Raw genomic sequence first — 19,465 nt, forward strand, 5'->3', positions numbered from 1 at the left:
TACTTTACTGACCATTGACTGAAATAGATACTTCCTTAATACTTTACTGACCATTGACTGAAATAGATACTTCCTTAACTCTTTCAGCCCCAGCACTGTTTACTGATAAGCGCCCCAGCACCCACTGAGGCTGTCTAGGGCCTAGTGCCCCAAGCCCTAATTAGCCTGCTACACTGACCAGTGGTCACAGGTTGGGTGGTCATATAAAATTGATTTTTATGGTGATTTAGACCATCTTTTGATAATAAGAGCAAGAAGAAGAAAAAAAGAAGAAAAGGAATATTTTGTGTTTGTGTTTTCTTTTTTAAAATTGACCATTGACTCAAATATTCTCCAACAATTTAATTACTTATATTTACTCAATGTACTTTCCATATATTTGTCTAATTTACTGCAGTTTTGTCTTCAATTTAGGTTTTGGTCGGCAGTCTTCAAAAAAATGTTGGTGTCATCTACTACGAGAAGGACCTGAAAATCATTATAATCATTGCAGCACTAGGTGGCGTGGTGGTGGCCATGTTGTCAGTGATCACATACTGTATCATTCGTGGACGTAAGAAGGACAGCCAACTTTCCAAGCTCCAGCACGACATGGTGGAAATGGAGAGCAACATCAGAAACAAGAGCAGAGAAGGTACATTTCATAATTTACTATGTATATAATCATAACAACTGTATCCCAAATTAAATGTATACTTATGTATCCAATCATTACAAATGTACTTTAAACTTATCCCAATCTTAAATGTATCCCCATTTCTCAATGTATCCCATCTTACAACTTTTATCCCCATCATAAACTGATCCCAACATTCCACTAGCCCCTTTCCATGTTCCCCATATCAATGTTCATTATAAAAGGACACAATTTTAAGTATCACAATCATTGAAATGATCCCAACATTAAACTGATCAAGTAATTCAACTATTAATTTACAACTGTTCCAAATTACAAATATCCATCATACAACTGTACCCAATCATTACACTGTTTCCCCAATCATTCACACTGTTATCATTACTGACCCCAATCATACAAACTGTATCCAATCATACAACTTATCCCACATAAAACTGACCAACTACAATGTATCCCATATTACATGTATAATCATTACAACTGTATCCCAATATTACAAACTGTTCCCCAATCATTACAACTGTTCCCAACATTACACTGTATCCCCAATCATTACAACTGTATCCCCAATCATACCAACTGTATCCCAATCATTACAACTGTCCCCAATATACACAACTGTATCCCCAATCATTACACAACTGTATCCCCAATCATTTACACACTGTATCCCCAATCATTACAACTGTATCCCCAATCATTTACAACTGTATCCCAATCATTACACAACTGTATCCCCAATCATTACACAACTATATCCCCAATCATTACAACTGTATCCCCAATCATTAACAACTGTATCCCCAATTATTACACAACTGTATCCCCAATCATTACACAACTGTATCCCCAATCATTACAACTGTATCCCCAATCATTACAACTGTATCCCCAATCATTACAACTGTATCCCCAATCATTACACAACTGTATCCCCAATCATTACAACTGTATCCCCAATCATTACACAACTGTATCCCCAATCATTACAACTGTATCCCCAATCATTACAACTGTATCCCCAATCATTACAACTGTATCCCCAATCATTACAACTATATCCCCAATCATTACACAACTGTATCCCCAATCATTACAACTGTATCCCCAATCATTACACAACTGTATCCCCAATCATTACACAACTGTATCCCCAATCATTACAACTGTATCCCCAATCATTACAACTGTATCCCCAATCATTACAACTATATCCCCAATCATTACACAACTGTATCCCCAATCATTACACAACTGTATCCCCAATCATTACACAACTGTATCCCCAATCATTACACAACTGTATCCCCAATCATTACAACTGTATCCCCAATCATTACAACTGTATCCCCAATCATTACAACTGTATCCCCAATCATTACACAACTGTATCCCCAATCATTACAACTGTATCCCCAATCATTACAACTGTATCCCCAATCATTACACAACTATATCCCCAATCATTACAACTATATCCCCAATCATTACAACTGTATCCCCAATCATTACAACTGTATCCCCAATCATTACACAACTGTATCCCCAATCATTACAACTGTATCCCCAATCATTACAACTGTATCCCCAATCATTACACAACTGTATCCCCAATTATTACAAAAACTAGTATCCCCAATCATTACAACTGTATCCCCAATTATTACAGACTGTATCCCCAATCATTACAACTGTAAATCCCCAATCATTACAACTGTATCCCAAATCATTACAACTGTATCCCCACGCATTACACAACTGTATCCCAAATCATTGACCAACTGTAATCCCCATCATTACACTTGTATCACAAAATATACAAACTGTATCCCGAATCATTACAACTGTAATCCGCAATCATTACAACTGTATCCGCCAATCATTACCAACAACTGTATCCCCGAACCCCCTCATTACAAATGTATCCCCAATCATTACAACTGTATCCCCAATCATTACAACTGTCCCCAATCATTCACAACTGTATCCCCAATCATTACACAACTGTATCCCCATTCATTACAACTGTATCCCCAATCATTACAACTGTATCCCCAATCATAACACAACTGTATCCCCAATCATTACAACTGTATCCCCAATCATTACACAACTGTATCCCCAATCATTACACAACTGTATCCCCAATCATTACAACTGTATCCCCAATCATTACAACTGTATCCCCAATCATTACAACTGTATCCCCAATCATTACAACTGTATCCCCAATCATTACAACTGTATCCCCAATCATTACACAACTGTATCCCCAATCATTACAACTGTATCCCCAATCATTACAACTGTATCCCCAATCATTACAACTGTATCCCCAATCATTACACAACTGTATCCCCAATCATTACAACTGTATCCCCAATCATTACAACTGTATCCCCAATCATTACAACTGTATCCCCAATCATTACAAACTGTATCCCCAATCATTACAACTGTATCCCCAATCATTACAACTGTATCCCCAATCATTACACAACTGTATCCCCAATCATTACACAACTGTATCCCCAATCATTACAACTGTATCCCCAATCATTACAACTGTATCCCCAATCATTACACAACTGTATCCCCAATCATTACAACTGTATCCCCAATCATTACACAACTGTATCCCCAATCATTACAACTGTATCCCCAATCATTACAACTGTATCCCCAATCATTACAACTATATCCCCAATCATTACACAACTGTATCCCCAATCATTACAACTGTATCCCCAATCATTACAACTGTATCCCCAATCATTACACAACTGTATCCCCAATCATTACACAACTGTATCCCCAATCATTACAACTGTATCCCCAATCATTACAACTGTATCCCCAATCATTACAACTGTATCCCCAATCATTACAACTGTATCCCCAATCATTACACAACTGTATCCCCAATCATTACAACTGTATCCCCAATCATTACACAACTGTATCCCCAATCATTACAACTGTATCCCCAATCATTACACAACTGTATCCCCAATCATTACACAACTGTATCCCCAATCATTACAACTGTATCCCCAATCATTACAACTGTATCCCCATCATTACAACTGTATCCCCAATCATTACAACTGTATCCCCAATCATTACAACTGTATCCCCAATCATTACACAACTGTATCCCCAATCATTACAACTGTATCCCCAATCATTACAACTGTATCCCCAATCATTACAAACTGTATCCCCAATCATTACAACTGTATCCCCAATCATTACAAACTGTATCCCCAATCATTACACAACTGTATCCCCAATCATTACAACTGTATCCCCAATCATTACACAACTGTATCCCCAATCATTACAACTGTATCCCCAATCATTACAACTGTATCCCAATCATTACAACTGTATCCCCAATCATTACAACTGTATCCCCAATCATTACACAACTGTATCCCCAATCATTACAACTGTATCCCCAATCATTACAACTGTATCCCCAATCATTACACAACTGTATCCCCAATCATTACAACTGTATCCCCAATCATTACAACTGTATCCCCAATCATTACACAACTGTATCCCCAATCATTACAACTGTATCCCCAATCATTACAACTGTATCCCCAATCATTACACAACTGTATCCCCAATCATTACAACTGTATCCCCAATCATTACACAACTGTATCCCCAATCATTACAACTGTATCCCCAATCATTACAACTGTATCCCCAATCATTACACAACTGTATCCCCAATCATTACAACTGTATCCCCAATCATTACAACTGTATCCCCAATCATTACACAACTGTATCCCCAATCATTACACAACTGTATCCCCAATCATTACAACTGTATCCCCAATCATTACAACTGTATCCCCAATCATTACAACTGTATCCCCAATCATTACAACTGTATCCCCAATCATTACAACTGTATCCCCAATCATTACAACTGTATCCCCAATCATTACAACTGTATCCCCAATCATTACAACTGTATCCCCAATCATTACACAACTGTATCCCCAATCATTACACAACTGTATCCCCAATCATTACAACTGTATCCCCAATCATTACAACTGTATCCCCAATCATTACAACTGTATCCCCAATCATTACACAACTGTATCCCCAATCATTACAACTGTATCCCAATCATTATAACTATATCCCCAATCATTAGAACTGTATCCCCACATCATTACAACTGTATCCCCAATCATTACACAACTGTATCCCCAATCATTACAACTGTATCCCCAATCATTACACAACTATATCCCCAATCATTACAACTGTATCCCCAATCATTACAACTGTATCCCCAATCATTACACAACTGTATCCCCATCATACACTGTATCCCCAATCTTATACTTATCCCATCATTACAACTGTATCCCCAATATACAATGTATCCAATCATACAACTGTATCCCCAATCATTACACAACTGTATCCCCAATCATTACAACTGTATCCCCAATCATTACAACTGTATCCCCAATCATTACACACGTATCCCATCATTAAACTGTATCCCAATCATTACAACTGTATCCCCATCATTACAACTGTATCCCCAATCATTAAACGATCCAATCATTACAACTATATCCCCAATCATTACAACTGTATCCCCAATCATTACAACTGTATCCCCAATCATTACACAACTGTATCCCCAATCATTACACAACTGTATCCCCAATCATTACAACTGTATCCCCAATCATTACAACTGTATCCCCGATCATTACAACTGTATCCCCGATCATTACAACTGTATCCCCAATCATTACAACTGTATCCCCAATCATTACAACTGTATCCCCAATCATTACAACTGTATCCCCAATCATTACAACTGTATCCCCAATCATTACAACTGTATCCCCAATCATTACACAACTGTATCCCCAATCATTACAACTGTATCCCCAATCATTACAACTGTATCCCCAATCATTACAACTGTATCCCCAATCATTACAACTGTATCCCCAATCATTACAACTGTATCCCCAATCATTACAACTGTATCCCCAATCATTACAACTATATCCCCAATCATTACAACTGTATCCCCAATCATTACAACTGTATCCCCAATCATTACAACTGTATCCCCAATCATTACAACTGTATCCCCAATCATTACAACTGTATCCCCAATCATTACAACTGTATCCCCAATCATTACAACTGTATCCCCAATCATTACAACTGTATCCCCAATCATTACAACTGTATCCCAATCATTACAACTGTATCCCCAATCATTACACAACTGTATCCCCAATCATTACAACTGTATCCCCAATCATTACAACTGTATCCCCAATCATTACAACTGTATCCCCAATCATTACAACTGTATCCCCAATCATTACAACTGTATCCCCAATCATTACAACTGTATCCCCAATCATTACAACTGTATCCCCAATCATTACAACTGTATCCCCAATCATTACAACTGTATCCCCAATCATTACAACTGTATCCCCAATCATTACAACTGTATCCCCGATCATTACAACTGTATCCCCAATCATTACAACTGTATCCCCAATCATTACAACTGTATCCCCAATCATTACAACTGTATCCCCAATCATTACAACTGTATCCCCAATCATTACAACTGTATCCCCAATCATTACAACTGTATCCCCAATCATTACAACTGTATCCCCAATCATTACAACTGTATCCCCAATCATTACAACTGTATCCCCAATCATTACAACTGTATCCCCAATCATTACAACTGTATCCCCAATCATTACAACTGTATCCCCAATCATTACAACTGTATCCCCAATCATTACAACTGTATTCCGATCATTACAACTGTATCCCCAATCATTACAACTGTATCCCCAATCATTACAACTGTATCCCCAATCATTACAACTGTATCCCCAATCATTACAACTGTATCCCCAATCATTACAACTGTATCCCCGATCATTACAACTGTATCCCCGATCATTACAACTGTATCCCCGATCATTACAACTGTATCCCCAATCATTACAACTGTATCCCCAATCATTACAACTGTATCCCCAATCATTACAACTGTATCCCCAATCATTACAACTGTATCCTGATCATTACAACTGTATCCCCAATCATTACAACTGTATCCCCAATCATTACACAACTGTATCCCCAATCATTACAACTGTATCCCCAATCATTACAACTGTATCCCCAATCATTACAACTGTATCCCCAATCATTACAACTGTATCCCCAATCATTACAACTGTATCCCCAATCATTACAACTGTATCCCCAATCATTACAACTGTATCCCCAATCATTACAATTGTATCCCCAATCATTACAACTGTATCCCCAATCATTACAACTGTATCCCCAATCATGACAACTGTATCCCCAATCATTACAACTGTATCCCCAATCATTACAACTGTATCCCCAATCATTACAACTGTATTTCCAATCATTACAAGAAGATTTTGTTTTGTGCAATGCAGCTATTATTGTTAGACCTATTTGGCCGCTGTCCAGTGCTGACAGGCAGTGACCTATTGATTTGATTACCGTCCAGTGCTGACAGGTAGTGACCTATTTGGCCGCTGTCCAGTGCTGACAGGTAGTGACCTATTTGGCCGCTGTCTAGTGCTGACAGGTAGTGACCTGTTGATTTGATTACCGTCCAGTGCTGACAGGCAGTGACCTGTTGATTTGATTATCGTCCAGTGCTGACAGGCAGTGACCTATTCGGCCGCTGTACAGTGCTGACAGGCAGTGACCTATTGATTTGATTACCGTCCAGTGCTGACAGGCAGTGACCTGTTGATTTGATTACCGTCCAGTGCTGACAGGCAGTGACCTGTTGATTTGATTACCGTCCAGTGCTGACAGGCAGTGACCTATTGATTTGATTACCGTCCAGTGCTGACAGGCAGTGACCTGTTGATTTGATTACCGTCCAGTGCTGACAGGCAGTGACCTGTTGATTTGATTACCGTCCAGTGCTGACAGGCAGTGACCTATTGATTTGATTACCGTCCAGTGCTGACAGGCAGTGACCTGTTGATTTGATTACCGTCCAGTGATGACAGGCAGTGACCTATTGATTTGATTAACTCCTCAGGACAGCTACAGTTACAGTCATCACTTTTACATATGTTGACAGGCACCTTACAATGACACTCTATTTATTTATAACACTGCCTGAGCATCAGAGATATATGATACTACACAAGCTCAAGATATGAAAATCTTACTAGGTAACCTCTCTGAAATCCATGGCCAGTGTTGAAATTTAAAACAGAAATGGTGTAAATTGAAAAATCACATTTTCATTACTAGAGGGTATTATTGGATATGGGCTATGAGACCTATGTAGAATAATCAGGTAAAAGTCTATATAAGACTACTGTAACTTCAAATATGACTCCTCACTACAATCATGTGTAATATATAACCAGTTTGTTGATGTTTTCTAAGTGTTCGCAGACATGCAGATGAGTATGCAGGACATCAAAGGAGACTTAGTGACCACTGGAATTCCTTATTTCAACTACCACAACTATTCCTTCCACACACTGTTCCCCAAGCTCAAGGCAGGGGAGAGCATCTACTTCAAGACCAGTGCTGAGGTAAGTCTCTGGACCATAACCAAGCTCAGTAGGTCTCCAGACCAGTGTGAGGTAAGTCTCCAGACCAGTGTGAGGTAAGTCTCCAGACCAGTGTGAGGTAAGTCTTCAGACCAGTGTGAGGTAAGTCTCCAGACCAGTGTGAGGTAAGTCTCCAGACCAGTGTGAGGTAAGTCTCCAGACAAGTGTGAGGTAAGTCTCCAGACTAGTGTGAGGTAAGTCTCCAGACCAGTGTGAGGTAAGTGTCCAGACCAGTGTGAGGTAAGTCTCCAGACCAGTGTGAGGTAAGTCTCCAGACCAGTGTGAGGTAAGTCTCTGGACCATAACCAAGCTCAGTAGGTCTCCAGACAAGTGTGAGGTAAGTCTCCAGACTAGTGTGAGGTAAGTCTCCAGACCAGTGTGAGGTAAGTCTCCAGACCAGTGTGAGGTAAGTCTCCAGACCAGTGTGAGGTAAGTCTCCAGACCAGTGTGAGGTAAGTCTCCAGACCAGTGTGAGGTAAGTCTCCAGACCAGTGGGAGGTAGATCTCAGGACCAGTGTGAGGTAAGTATCCAGACCAGTGTGAGGTAAGTCTCCAGACAAGTGTGAGGTAAGTCTCCAGACTAGTGTGAGGTAAGTCTCCAGACCAGTGTGAGGTAAGTCTCCAGACCAGTGTGAGGTAAGTCTCTGGACCATAACCAAGCTCAGTAGGTCTCCAGACCAGTGTGAGGTAAGTCTCCAGACCAGTGTGAGGTAAGTCTCTGGACCATAACCAAGCTCAGTAGGTCTCCAGACAAGTGTGAGGTAAGTCTCCAGACTAGTGTGAGGTAAGTCTCCAGACCAGTGTGAGGTAAGTCTCCAGACCAGTGTGAGGTAAGTCTCCAGACCAGTGTGAGGTAAGTCTCCAGACCAGTGTGAGGTAAGTCTCCAGACCAGTGGGAGGTAGATCTCAGGACCAGTGTGAGGTAAGTCTCCAGACCAGTGTGAGGTAAGTCTCCAGACTAGTGTGAGGTAAGTCTCCAGACTAGTGTGAGGTAAGTCTCCAGACCAGTGTGAGGTAAGTCTCCAGACCAGTGTGAGGTAAGTCTCCAGACCAGTGTGGGGTAAGTTTCCAGACCAGTGTGAGGTAAGTGTCCAGACCAGTGTGAGGTAAGTCTCCAGACTAGTGTGAGGTAAGTCTCCAGACCAGTGTGAGGTAAGTCTCCAGACCAGTGTGAGGTAAGTCTCCAGACCAGTGTGAGGTAAGTCTCCAGACCAGTGTGAGGTAAGTCTCCAGACCAGTGTGAGGTAAGTGTCCAGACCAGTGTGAGGTAAGTCTCCAGACCAGTGTGAGGTAAGTGTCCAGACCAGTGTGAGGTAAGTATCCAGACCAGTGTGAGGTAAGTATCCAGACCAGTGTGAGGTAAGTCTCCAGACCAGTGTGAGGTAAGTATCCAGACCAGTGTGAGGTAAGTGTCCAGACCAGTGTGAGGTAAGTGTCCAGACCAGTGTGAGGTAAGTATCCAGACCAGTATGAGGTAAGTCTCCAGACCAGTGTGAGGTAAGTCTCCAGACCAGTGTGAGGTAAGTATCCAGACCAGTGTGAGGTAAGTCTCCAGACCAGTGTGAGGTAAGTCTCCAGACCAGTGTGAGGTAAGTGTCCAGACCAGTGTGAGGTAAGTCTCCAGACCAGTGTGAGGTAAGTCTCCAGACCAGTGTGAGGTAAGTCTCCAGACCAGTGTGAGGTAAGTGTCCAGACCAGTGTGAGGTAAGTCTCCAGACCAGTGTGAGGTAAGTATCCAGACCAGTGTGAGGTAAGTGTCCAGACCAGTGTGAGGTAAGTCTCCAGACCAGTGTGAGGTAAGTCTCCAGACCAGTGTGAGGTAAGTGTCCAGACCAGTGTGAGGTAAGTCTCTAAACCAGCACTTAGGCCATACCAATTTGACAAACTGAGATTTCAAAATTGGAGTGAGTGAGCAAAAAAAAAATATTTTCAATATAATTTTGAATTCCTGAAATGACGGAGTGAGCGGGTGATTTTGATGTATGTAAATTTTATCAGGACATGTCTTTGGCTCTTTTAAGTAATGCAACAACAAATATTACAATCATTTAAACTGGTTTAGTGTTGTTTCTGAATGAATGTCATGGTACTTATATAGAGCTGCTCAAGAGAGAAAGGTTTTGTAAGATAACGTTTTAAATAGAAGAACCATCCAGAGATAATAAAGCCAATGTAGCAACAGCAGGCATCTTATAGCAGTGATACAGATTTCCTCCATATATCTTTATCAGGAACTGCTTGCATTCATGAAGAATGTTTATGTTATTTTATTGATATCAAATAATGATGAAAATACAACAAGAAATCCTTTGGATGGCACTCTATTAAACAAATCCTGACGTCCTTTCCTTAATTAATATCTCCACCAGTTTTTAACTCGATGGCAAATGACAGCTATAGTTCATCCTGACCTTTCATGTTGGATGACATTAAACTGGAGGTTAGATAAAATAAGTACCTCAATTTCACAAATTTTAAAACAAATAATCAACAGTATTGTATTGAATCGAAAGATTCAACCAAGGCGATCAAACCACTATGAAGTTTTCAAGAAACAACAAGTTTTTCCCCTTGTTTTTCGGTTTTTGTGTAAGATAATACAAATTTTGGGATTCGATCAAGCACCAAAAATGAAGATGTTTTAGGGGAGTTTGATGTCATTTGTTCTCTTTCTCGAATTTGAGTGTCACTAGAAATTCTACAAATTGAATGCCTAAATCTTGACACACCAATATTAGCATTGTAGTAGATGAAATGACAATGTTATCTGCTGAAGGGGGTTGACTACCCGAGATCCGTATTCCTGCTAGGGTAAGAAATCTTGAAATGTTAAACCATCACCTAGCTCCATTGTTGTATTTTCGCAATACATTACGGGGATTTGGTTCTGTAGTGACAGATACAACAAAAATACGCATTTTGGCACATTCCAAATTTGCTTCAAAGAACTTGTGTTTTCAGTCTTTTTTCACAGAGCATGTCAAGCACAAAATTGATCTGGAAAGGAATTCTAAATTTTGAACTTGCGGGAAATATATACGGTCATTGTTTGTTGATGTGAAAATTAGAAAGGTAAATTTTGATTTTATTTTGATTTTAATTTTCTTAAACATGAGCGGCAAAAAGGTAATAAGTGATAACAGCTGATTGGATTTTGAGTCCAGAAAACAAAACAGATTTTATATGCAAGTTAGTTCCCTTTGTTATCAAATCATTAAAGAATGAAAAGATCAGTCTTATAACTAATGAAGGTCATTCAATGGTGGGATCGCTATAATATACATGTAGTTATATACATTAATATTGAAACCTGACTTTGTTAACACTGTATGGGACAGAGTCAGTGTGTCAGATATGACAGTGTGTAAGTAAAGTCAGTGTCAGATATGACAGTGTGTTAGTAAAGTCAGTGTGTCAGATATGACAGTGTGTCGGTAAAGTCAGTGTTTCAGATATGACAGTGTGTCAGTAAAGTCAGTGTGTCGGATATGACAGTGTGTTAGTAAAGTCAGAGTGTAGGATATGACAGTATGTTAGTAAAGTCAGTGTGTCGGATATGACAGTGTGTCGGTAAAGTCAATGTGTCGGATATGACAGTGTGTCGGTAAAGTCAATGTGTCGGATATGACAGTGTGTCAGTAAAGTCAGTGTGTCGGATATGACAGTGAGCCGGTAAAGTCAATGTGTCGGATATGACAGTGTGTCAGTAAAGTCAGTGTGTCGGATATGACAGTGTGTCGGTAAAGTCAGTTTGTCGGATATGACAGTGTGTAGGTAAAGTCAGTTTGGCGGATATGACAGTGTGTCAGTATAGTCATTGTAGGCAGTGACAGTGGAGCATTTAATTGTTCTGTTGGATACAAATGGATGTTACAGGATGTCGTTTAAGTCAGTGGCTAGTAAAGTCAGTGGCTAGTAAAGTCAGCTGGTTTCAGTGTAAAACAAATGAGAAAGGATAGATGTAGCTCTGACAGCTTGATGGTAACATACATACAGTGTATTGGTATTACAGGCCTGGCTTATAAGTCCTAATTTTGTTACAGATGGTCATTCCTTATAAGGTATGGGATTCTGTTAGGCCTATATATACACCAGATATATACTAAATGTAAACGAAGAATATTCAAAACTATTGTACCTTTGTATTAATATTATTAGCACTTTCTCTTCTAATGGGTCAGACTTGAACCACTTAATTACATCATAAATAACAATGATCTCACACACTGCTTTCTTCTTTTCATTAGCCCACTGTCAACAGGTGGTGGGCTATTCAAATCGCCCTATGTCCGTGGTCAGTCGTTCATCCGTACGTCAGTCTATTTCTCAGAAAATATTGAAGGGATCTTTCTGAAATGTAATATGTATGTTCCCCTTGGTTGTTAGTAGTGCATATTCCATTTTAGAACCAACTGAAAAGCAACATGGTCATCAGGCGACCATCTTGGATTTTGACAATTGAAGTTAGTTACCGTTATTTCTCAAAAGCTAATGGAAGAATGTTTCTGATATTACAAGCATATATTCTCCTTGGTCCCTATATATAGTTCTGCATATATTCTATTTTGGGACGAATCAAAAAACAACATGGTTGACAGACGACCATCTTGGATTTAGACATTTGAAACTTATCATTTTATTATTGCAATTCCTCCAAAAGAACAAGAGGAATCTTTCTGAAATTTCAGCTGTAGGCTCCCCCTGATCCCTAGTTGTGTCTATTTCATTTTTGGAAAGATAAGAAAATAACTTTGCCGAGAGGTGGCCATCTTGAATTTTGACAATTGAAGTTTTATTAATAATATTATTCAGAATGTACTGAAGGGATCTTTCTCAAATTACATATACAGGTTCCCCTTGTTTCATAGCTTGTTCATACTTTTATTTTAGGACCAATTACAAAACATTAAGGTCGACAGCTGCTGTTCTTGGATTTTGACAATAGACTATTTGTACAAGCGGCCATGTCTTGTAATTACATGTATTATTATTAAGGGGAGATAACTTGAATTATGCTTATCACGTAACACCCAACATTCTTGCGGTAAGCAGTCCATTTGCACCCCCGAACCAAATACTGGACCTTAGGTCTAACCCAGATGTCACAATGCTTGTAGGTCATCATAAAAGATGACTTAACCTACTCATCAGATATTCTTTTGTTTTGTCCTAAAATAGTGTTCATATATTCCAAAAGAAAAGGCTTTAAAATTGATGGCAATAAGATGAATTTATACTCAGGTTATTTTTTATTCTTTTCAGAAAGATATATATTTTATACATGTATCTCATTTCAAAATATATCTCTTCTCTATACACATATTCATACATATAAAAGCATGTTATTTATTCAGGGATACAAAGTATACATCCTTGGTATGGTTTTCTTTGTGATAATGAGATAATACTATTATAACACAACATAGATAATAAGTATCCTAAAACAATTCATCTGTTACATATAAAAATAATCAGTTCATCATATATATTGTATTTAAAACATTAAATGTCAAATAAACCACATGTTATGAATAAACAAATATTTGTCATGATTAAACAAAATAAAATCTTATTTTAAAATGCCACCATCAAAAATATCTGAAAAAATTGAAAATAATTAACACCCTGGTACATACTACAATAAATTTTGTCTGCTGATAAAAAAATCATTCTAGGTTGTATATAATATTTTAAAACAATGGATATATGAAACAATATACATGCTAAACAATTAACCCTGGATTTAAAGGTTTGATGTCATCGTGCTGTTATGAAGTACTGGAAAGGTTTTTGTCAAATCTTGTTCACTGGTTCGTCTTTGGTCCCAGTTGTGTCACTCTGATACATTCTCAAGGTCAAAGCTGAAGGTCATAGCCATTTAAGCCCACCATTATCAGATGGACCACCGTCTGTTGTCTGTCCATAAACCACCCCTTTTAATTCCTATTTCTTGAATAGCACTACGTACTTACATGTAGGTTCCCTTCTGTCCCTACTTGTGCCCAATTATCTTTTTCTTAGATCTTTCTTCGAGTTCAGATGTAGGTTTCCCATATGATCAAATGATTTAAAGTAAAAGGGGAAAGAAGAAAAAAGTAGAGAAACGATCAGTTTTTCATTAGACTGATAAAGATCATTCAATGTTGGGTGCCAAGATTCCTCTGGGATCTCTTGTTTTTGAATGTGTGGTGATGGTGGGCTATGTAAATTGCTCTATATGTACAGGTGTCCATCTTGATTTCATACTTCCATCATTAAACAAATCTTGTTATCACTTGTTGTGGAGAAGCATTGGATTGATCTTTATCGATATGGAGGTTCTCTTTGGTCCCTATATATTTCAGTTGTACATGTTTTTGTGACTGATCAGAATACAAAATAGTCGACACATGGCAAATTTGAATTTTTATAGTTAAAGATTTTCATCAATATTTCTTGGAAATTTCTTCCTAGATCTTTTTTTTCGTATTCCTTGTTGTGTATGTTCAGTTATGAGGATTTTTCTCGGGTTTCATACTGAGGTCACCCTTTTTTTTTTAAATGATTTAGATGAAAAGCTGAAGATGGGAAAAGTAAAGAAATTATCAGCCTTGCATACATTTATAGATCCATTAACGATCATTTAATATAGAATTAAATTAGAACCTAGCTACAGGAGTATACCAATTAGAACCTGGCTACAGGAGTATACCAGTTATAACCTGGCTACAGGAGTATACCAATTATAACCTGGCTACAGGAGTATACCAATTAGAACCTGGCTACAGGAGTATACCAATTAGAACCTGGCTACAGGAGTATACCAATTAGAACCTGGCTACAGGAGTATACCAGTTATAACCTGGCTACAGGAGTATACCAATTATAACCTGGCTACAGGAGTATACCAATTAGAACCTGGCTACAGGAGTATACCAATTAGAACCTGGCTACAGGAGTATACCAATTAGAACCTGGCTACAGAAGTATACCAGTTATAACCTGGCTACAGGAGTATACCAGTTATAACCTGGCTACAGGAGTATACCAATTAGAACCTGGCTACAGGGGTATACCAGTTATAACCTGGCTACAGGGGTATACCAGTTATAACCTGGCTACAGGAGTATACCAGTTATAACCTAACTACAGGAGTATACCAATTAGAACCTGGCTACAGGGGTATACCAATTAGAACCTAGCTACAGGAGTATACCAATTATAACCTGGCTACAGGAGTATACCAGTTATAACCTGGCTACAGGAGTATACCAGTTATAACCTAACTACAGGAGTATACCAATTAGAACCTGGCTACAGGAGTATACCAATTATAACCTAGCTACAGGAGTATACCAATTATAACCTAGCTACAGGAGTATACCAATTAGAACCTGGCTACAGGAGTATACCAATTAGAACCTGGCTACAGGAGTATACCAGTTATAACCTGGCTACAGGAGTATACCAATTAGAACCTGGCTACAGGAGTATACCAATTAGAACCTGGCTACAGGAGTATACCAGTTATAACCTGACTACAGGGGTATACCAGTTATAACCTGGCTACAGGAGTATACCAATTAGAACCTGGCTACAGGGGTATACCAATTAGAACCTAGCTACAGGAGTATACCAATTAGAACCTAGCTACAGGAGTATACCAATTAGAACCTGGCTACAGGGGTATACCAATTAGAACCTGGCTACAGGAGTATACCAATTAGAACCTAGCTACAGGAGTGTACCAGTTAGAACCTGGCTACAGGAGTATACCAGTTATAACCTGGCTACAGGAGTATACCAATTAGAACCTAGCTACAGGAGTATACCAATTAGAACCTAGCTACAGGAGTATACCAATTAGAACCTGGCTACAGGAGTATACCAATTAGAACCTGGTTACAGGAGTATACCAGTTATACCCTGGCTACAGGAGTATACCAATTAGAACCTAGCTACAGGAGTATACCAATTAGAACCTAGCTACAGGAGTATACCAATTAGAACCTAGCTACAGGAGTATACCAATTAGAACCTGGCTACAGGAGTATACCAATTAGAACCTGGCTACAGGAGTATACCAATAAGAACCTGGCTACAGGAGTATACCAATTAGAACCTGGCTACAGGAGTATACCAGTTATACCCTGGCTACAGGAGTATACCAATTATAACCTAGCTACAGGAGTATACCAATTAGAACCTAGCTACAGGAGTATACCAATTAGAACCTAGCTACAGGAGTATACCAATTAGAACCTAGCTACAGGAGTATACCAATTAGAACCTGGTTAAAGGAGTATACCAATTAGAACCTGGCTACAGGGGTATACCAGTTATAACCTGGCTACAGGAGTATACCAATTAGAACCTGGCTACAGGGGTATACCAGTTATAACCTGGCTACAGGAGTATACCAGTTATAACCTAACTACAGGAGTATACCAATTAGAACCTGGCTGCAGGAGTATACCAATTAGAACCTGGCTACAGGAGTATACCAGTTATAACCTGGCTACAGGAGTATACCAGTTATAACCTGGCTACAGGAGTATACCAATTATAACCTAGCTACAGGAGTATACCAATTAGAACCTGGCTACAGGAGTATACCAATTAGAACCTGGCTTTACAGGAGTATACCAGTTATAACCTGGCTACAGGAGTATACCAATTAGAACCTGGCTACAGGAGTATACCAATTAGAACCTGGCTACAGGAGTATACCAGTTATAACCTGGCTACAGGAGTATACCAGTTATAACCTGGCTACAGGAGTATACCAATTAGAACCTGACTACAGGGTTATACCAGTTATAACCTGGCTACAGTAGTATACCAATTAGAACCTGGCTACAGGAGTATACCAGTTATAACCTGGCTACAGGAGTATAGCAGTTATAACCTGGCTACAGGAGTATACCAATTAGAACCTGACTACAGGGGTATACCAGTTATAACCTGGCTACAGTAGTATACCAATTAGAACCTGGCTACAGGAGTATACCAATTAGAACCTGGCTACAGGAGTATACCAGTTATAACCTGGCTACAGGAGTATACCAGTTATAACCTGGCTACAGGAGTATACCAGTTATAACCTGGCTACAGGAGTATACCAATTAGAACCTGGCTACAGGAGTATACCAATTAGAACCTGGCTACAGGAGTATACCAATTTGAACCTGGCTACAGGAGTATACCAATTAGAACCTAGCTACAGGAGTATACCAGTTAGAACCTGGCTACAGGAGTATACCAATTAGAACCTGGCTACAGGAGTATACCAATTAGAACCTAGCTACAGGAGTATACCAATTAGAACCTGGCTACAGGAGTATACCAATTAGAACCTGGCTACAGGGGTATACCAGTTATAACCTGGCTACAGGAGTATACCAGTTATAACCTGGCTACAGTAGTATACCAATTAGAACCTGGCTACAGGAGTATACCAATTAGAACCTAGCTACAGGAGTATACCAATTAGAACCTGGCTACAGGAGTATACCAATTAGAACCTGGCTACAGGGGTATACCAGTTATAACCTGGCTACAGGAGTATACCAATTATAACCTAGCTACAGGAGTATACCAATTAGAACCTAGCTACAGGAGTATACCAGTTATAACCTAACTACAGGAGTATACCAATTAGAACCTGGCTACAGGAGTATACCAATTAGAACCTGGCTACAGGAGTATACCAGTTATAACCTGGCTACAGGAGTATACCAATTAGAACCTAGCTACAGGAGTATACCAATTAGAACCTAGCTACAGGAGTATACCAATTAGAACCTGGCTACAGGAGTATACCAATTAGAACCTAGCTACAGGAGTATACCAATTAGAACCTGGCTACAGGAGTATACCAATTAGAACCTAGCTACAGGTGTATACCAATTAGAACCTGGCTACAGGAGTATACCAATTAGAACCTGGCTACAGGAGTATACCAGTTATACCCTGGCTACAGGAGTATACCAATTAGAACCTAGCTACAGGAGTATACCAATTAGAACCTAGCTACAGGAGTATACCAATTAGAACCTAGCTACAGGAGTATACCAATTAGAACCTGGCTACAGGAGTATACCAATTAGAACCTGGCTACAGGAGTATACCAATTAGAACCTGGCTACAGGAGTATACCAGTTATACCCTGGCTACAGGAGTATACCAATTATAACCTAGCTACAGGAGTATACCAATTAGAACCTGGCTACAGGAGTATACCAATTAGAACCTAGCTACAGGAGTATACCAATTAGAACCTAGCTACAGGAGTATACCAATTAGAACCTGGTTAAAGGAGTATACCAATTAGAACCTGGCTACAGGGGTATACCAGTTATAACCTGGCTACAGGAGTATACCAATTAGAACCTGGCTACAGGGGTATACCAGTTATAACCTGGCTACAGGAGTATACCAGTTATAACCTAACTACAGGAGTATACCAATTAGAACCTGGCTACAGGAGTATACCAATTAGAACCTGGCTACAGGAGTATACCAGTTATAACCTGGCTACAGGAGTATACCAGTTATAACCTGGCTACAGGAGTATACCAATTAGAACCTGGCTACAGGGGTATACCAATTAGAACCTAGCTACAGGAGTATACCAATTATAACCTGGCTACAGGAGTATACCAGTTATAACCTGGCTACAGGAGTATACCAGTTATAACCTAACTACAGGAGTATACCAATTAGAACCTGGCTACAGGAGTATACCAATTATAACCTAGCTACAGGAGTATACCAATTAGAACCTGGCTACAGGAGTATACCAATTAGAACCTGGCTACAGGAGTATACCAGTTATAACCTGGCTACAGGAGTATACCAATTAGAACCTGGCTACAGGAGTATACCAATTAGAACCTGGCTACAGGAGTATACCAGTTATAACCTGGCTACAGGAGTATACCAGTTATAACCTGGCTACAGGAGTATACCAATTAGAACCTGACTACAGGGGTATACCAGTTATAACCTGGCTACAGTAGTATACCAATTAGAACCTGGCTACAGGAGTATACCAGTTATAACCTGGCTACAGGAGTATACCAGTTATAACCTGGCTACAGGAGTATACCAATTAGAACCTGACTACAGGGGTATACCAGTTATAACCTGGCTACAGTAGTATACCAATTAGAACCTGGCTACA

At 39.3% G+C, this 19,465-nt stretch overlaps 1 protein-coding gene and 1 long non-coding RNA gene across 4 annotated transcripts in view; both read left to right on the top strand.

Moving 5' to 3' along the window:
• LOC117331609 (plexin-A2-like) overlaps positions 1-19,465 on the top strand; it is a 128,016-nt gene that overhangs the window by 70,305 nt on the left and 38,246 nt on the right. Inside the window, exons 19-20 of the mRNA XM_033890420.1 lie at positions 415-634; positions 8,132-8,283. Coding sequence (XP_033746311.1) covers positions 415-634; positions 8,132-8,283 — 372 coding nt within the window. The remainder of the gene's footprint in view (positions 1-414; positions 635-8,131; positions 8,284-19,465) is intronic.
• On the top strand, positions 8,303-10,142 carry LOC117331610. Of its 3 annotated transcripts, none has more exons than XR_004533588.1 (3): positions 8,303-8,587; positions 8,662-8,941; positions 9,044-10,142. It is a non-coding gene; the product is annotated as an uncharacterized LOC117331610 (long non-coding RNA). The 3 variants fall into 3 exon arrangements; XR_004533587.1 differs by having other exon boundaries at positions 8,303-8,568; positions 8,620-8,941; XR_004533589.1 differs by lacking the exon at positions 8,303-8,587 and adding an exon at positions 8,598-8,615.

The sequence above is a fragment of the Pecten maximus genome, chromosome 7, assembly GCF_902652985.1.
Source record: "Pecten maximus chromosome 7, xPecMax1.1, whole genome shotgun sequence".
Taxonomy (NCBI): domain Eukaryota; kingdom Metazoa; phylum Mollusca; class Bivalvia; order Pectinida; family Pectinidae; genus Pecten; species Pecten maximus.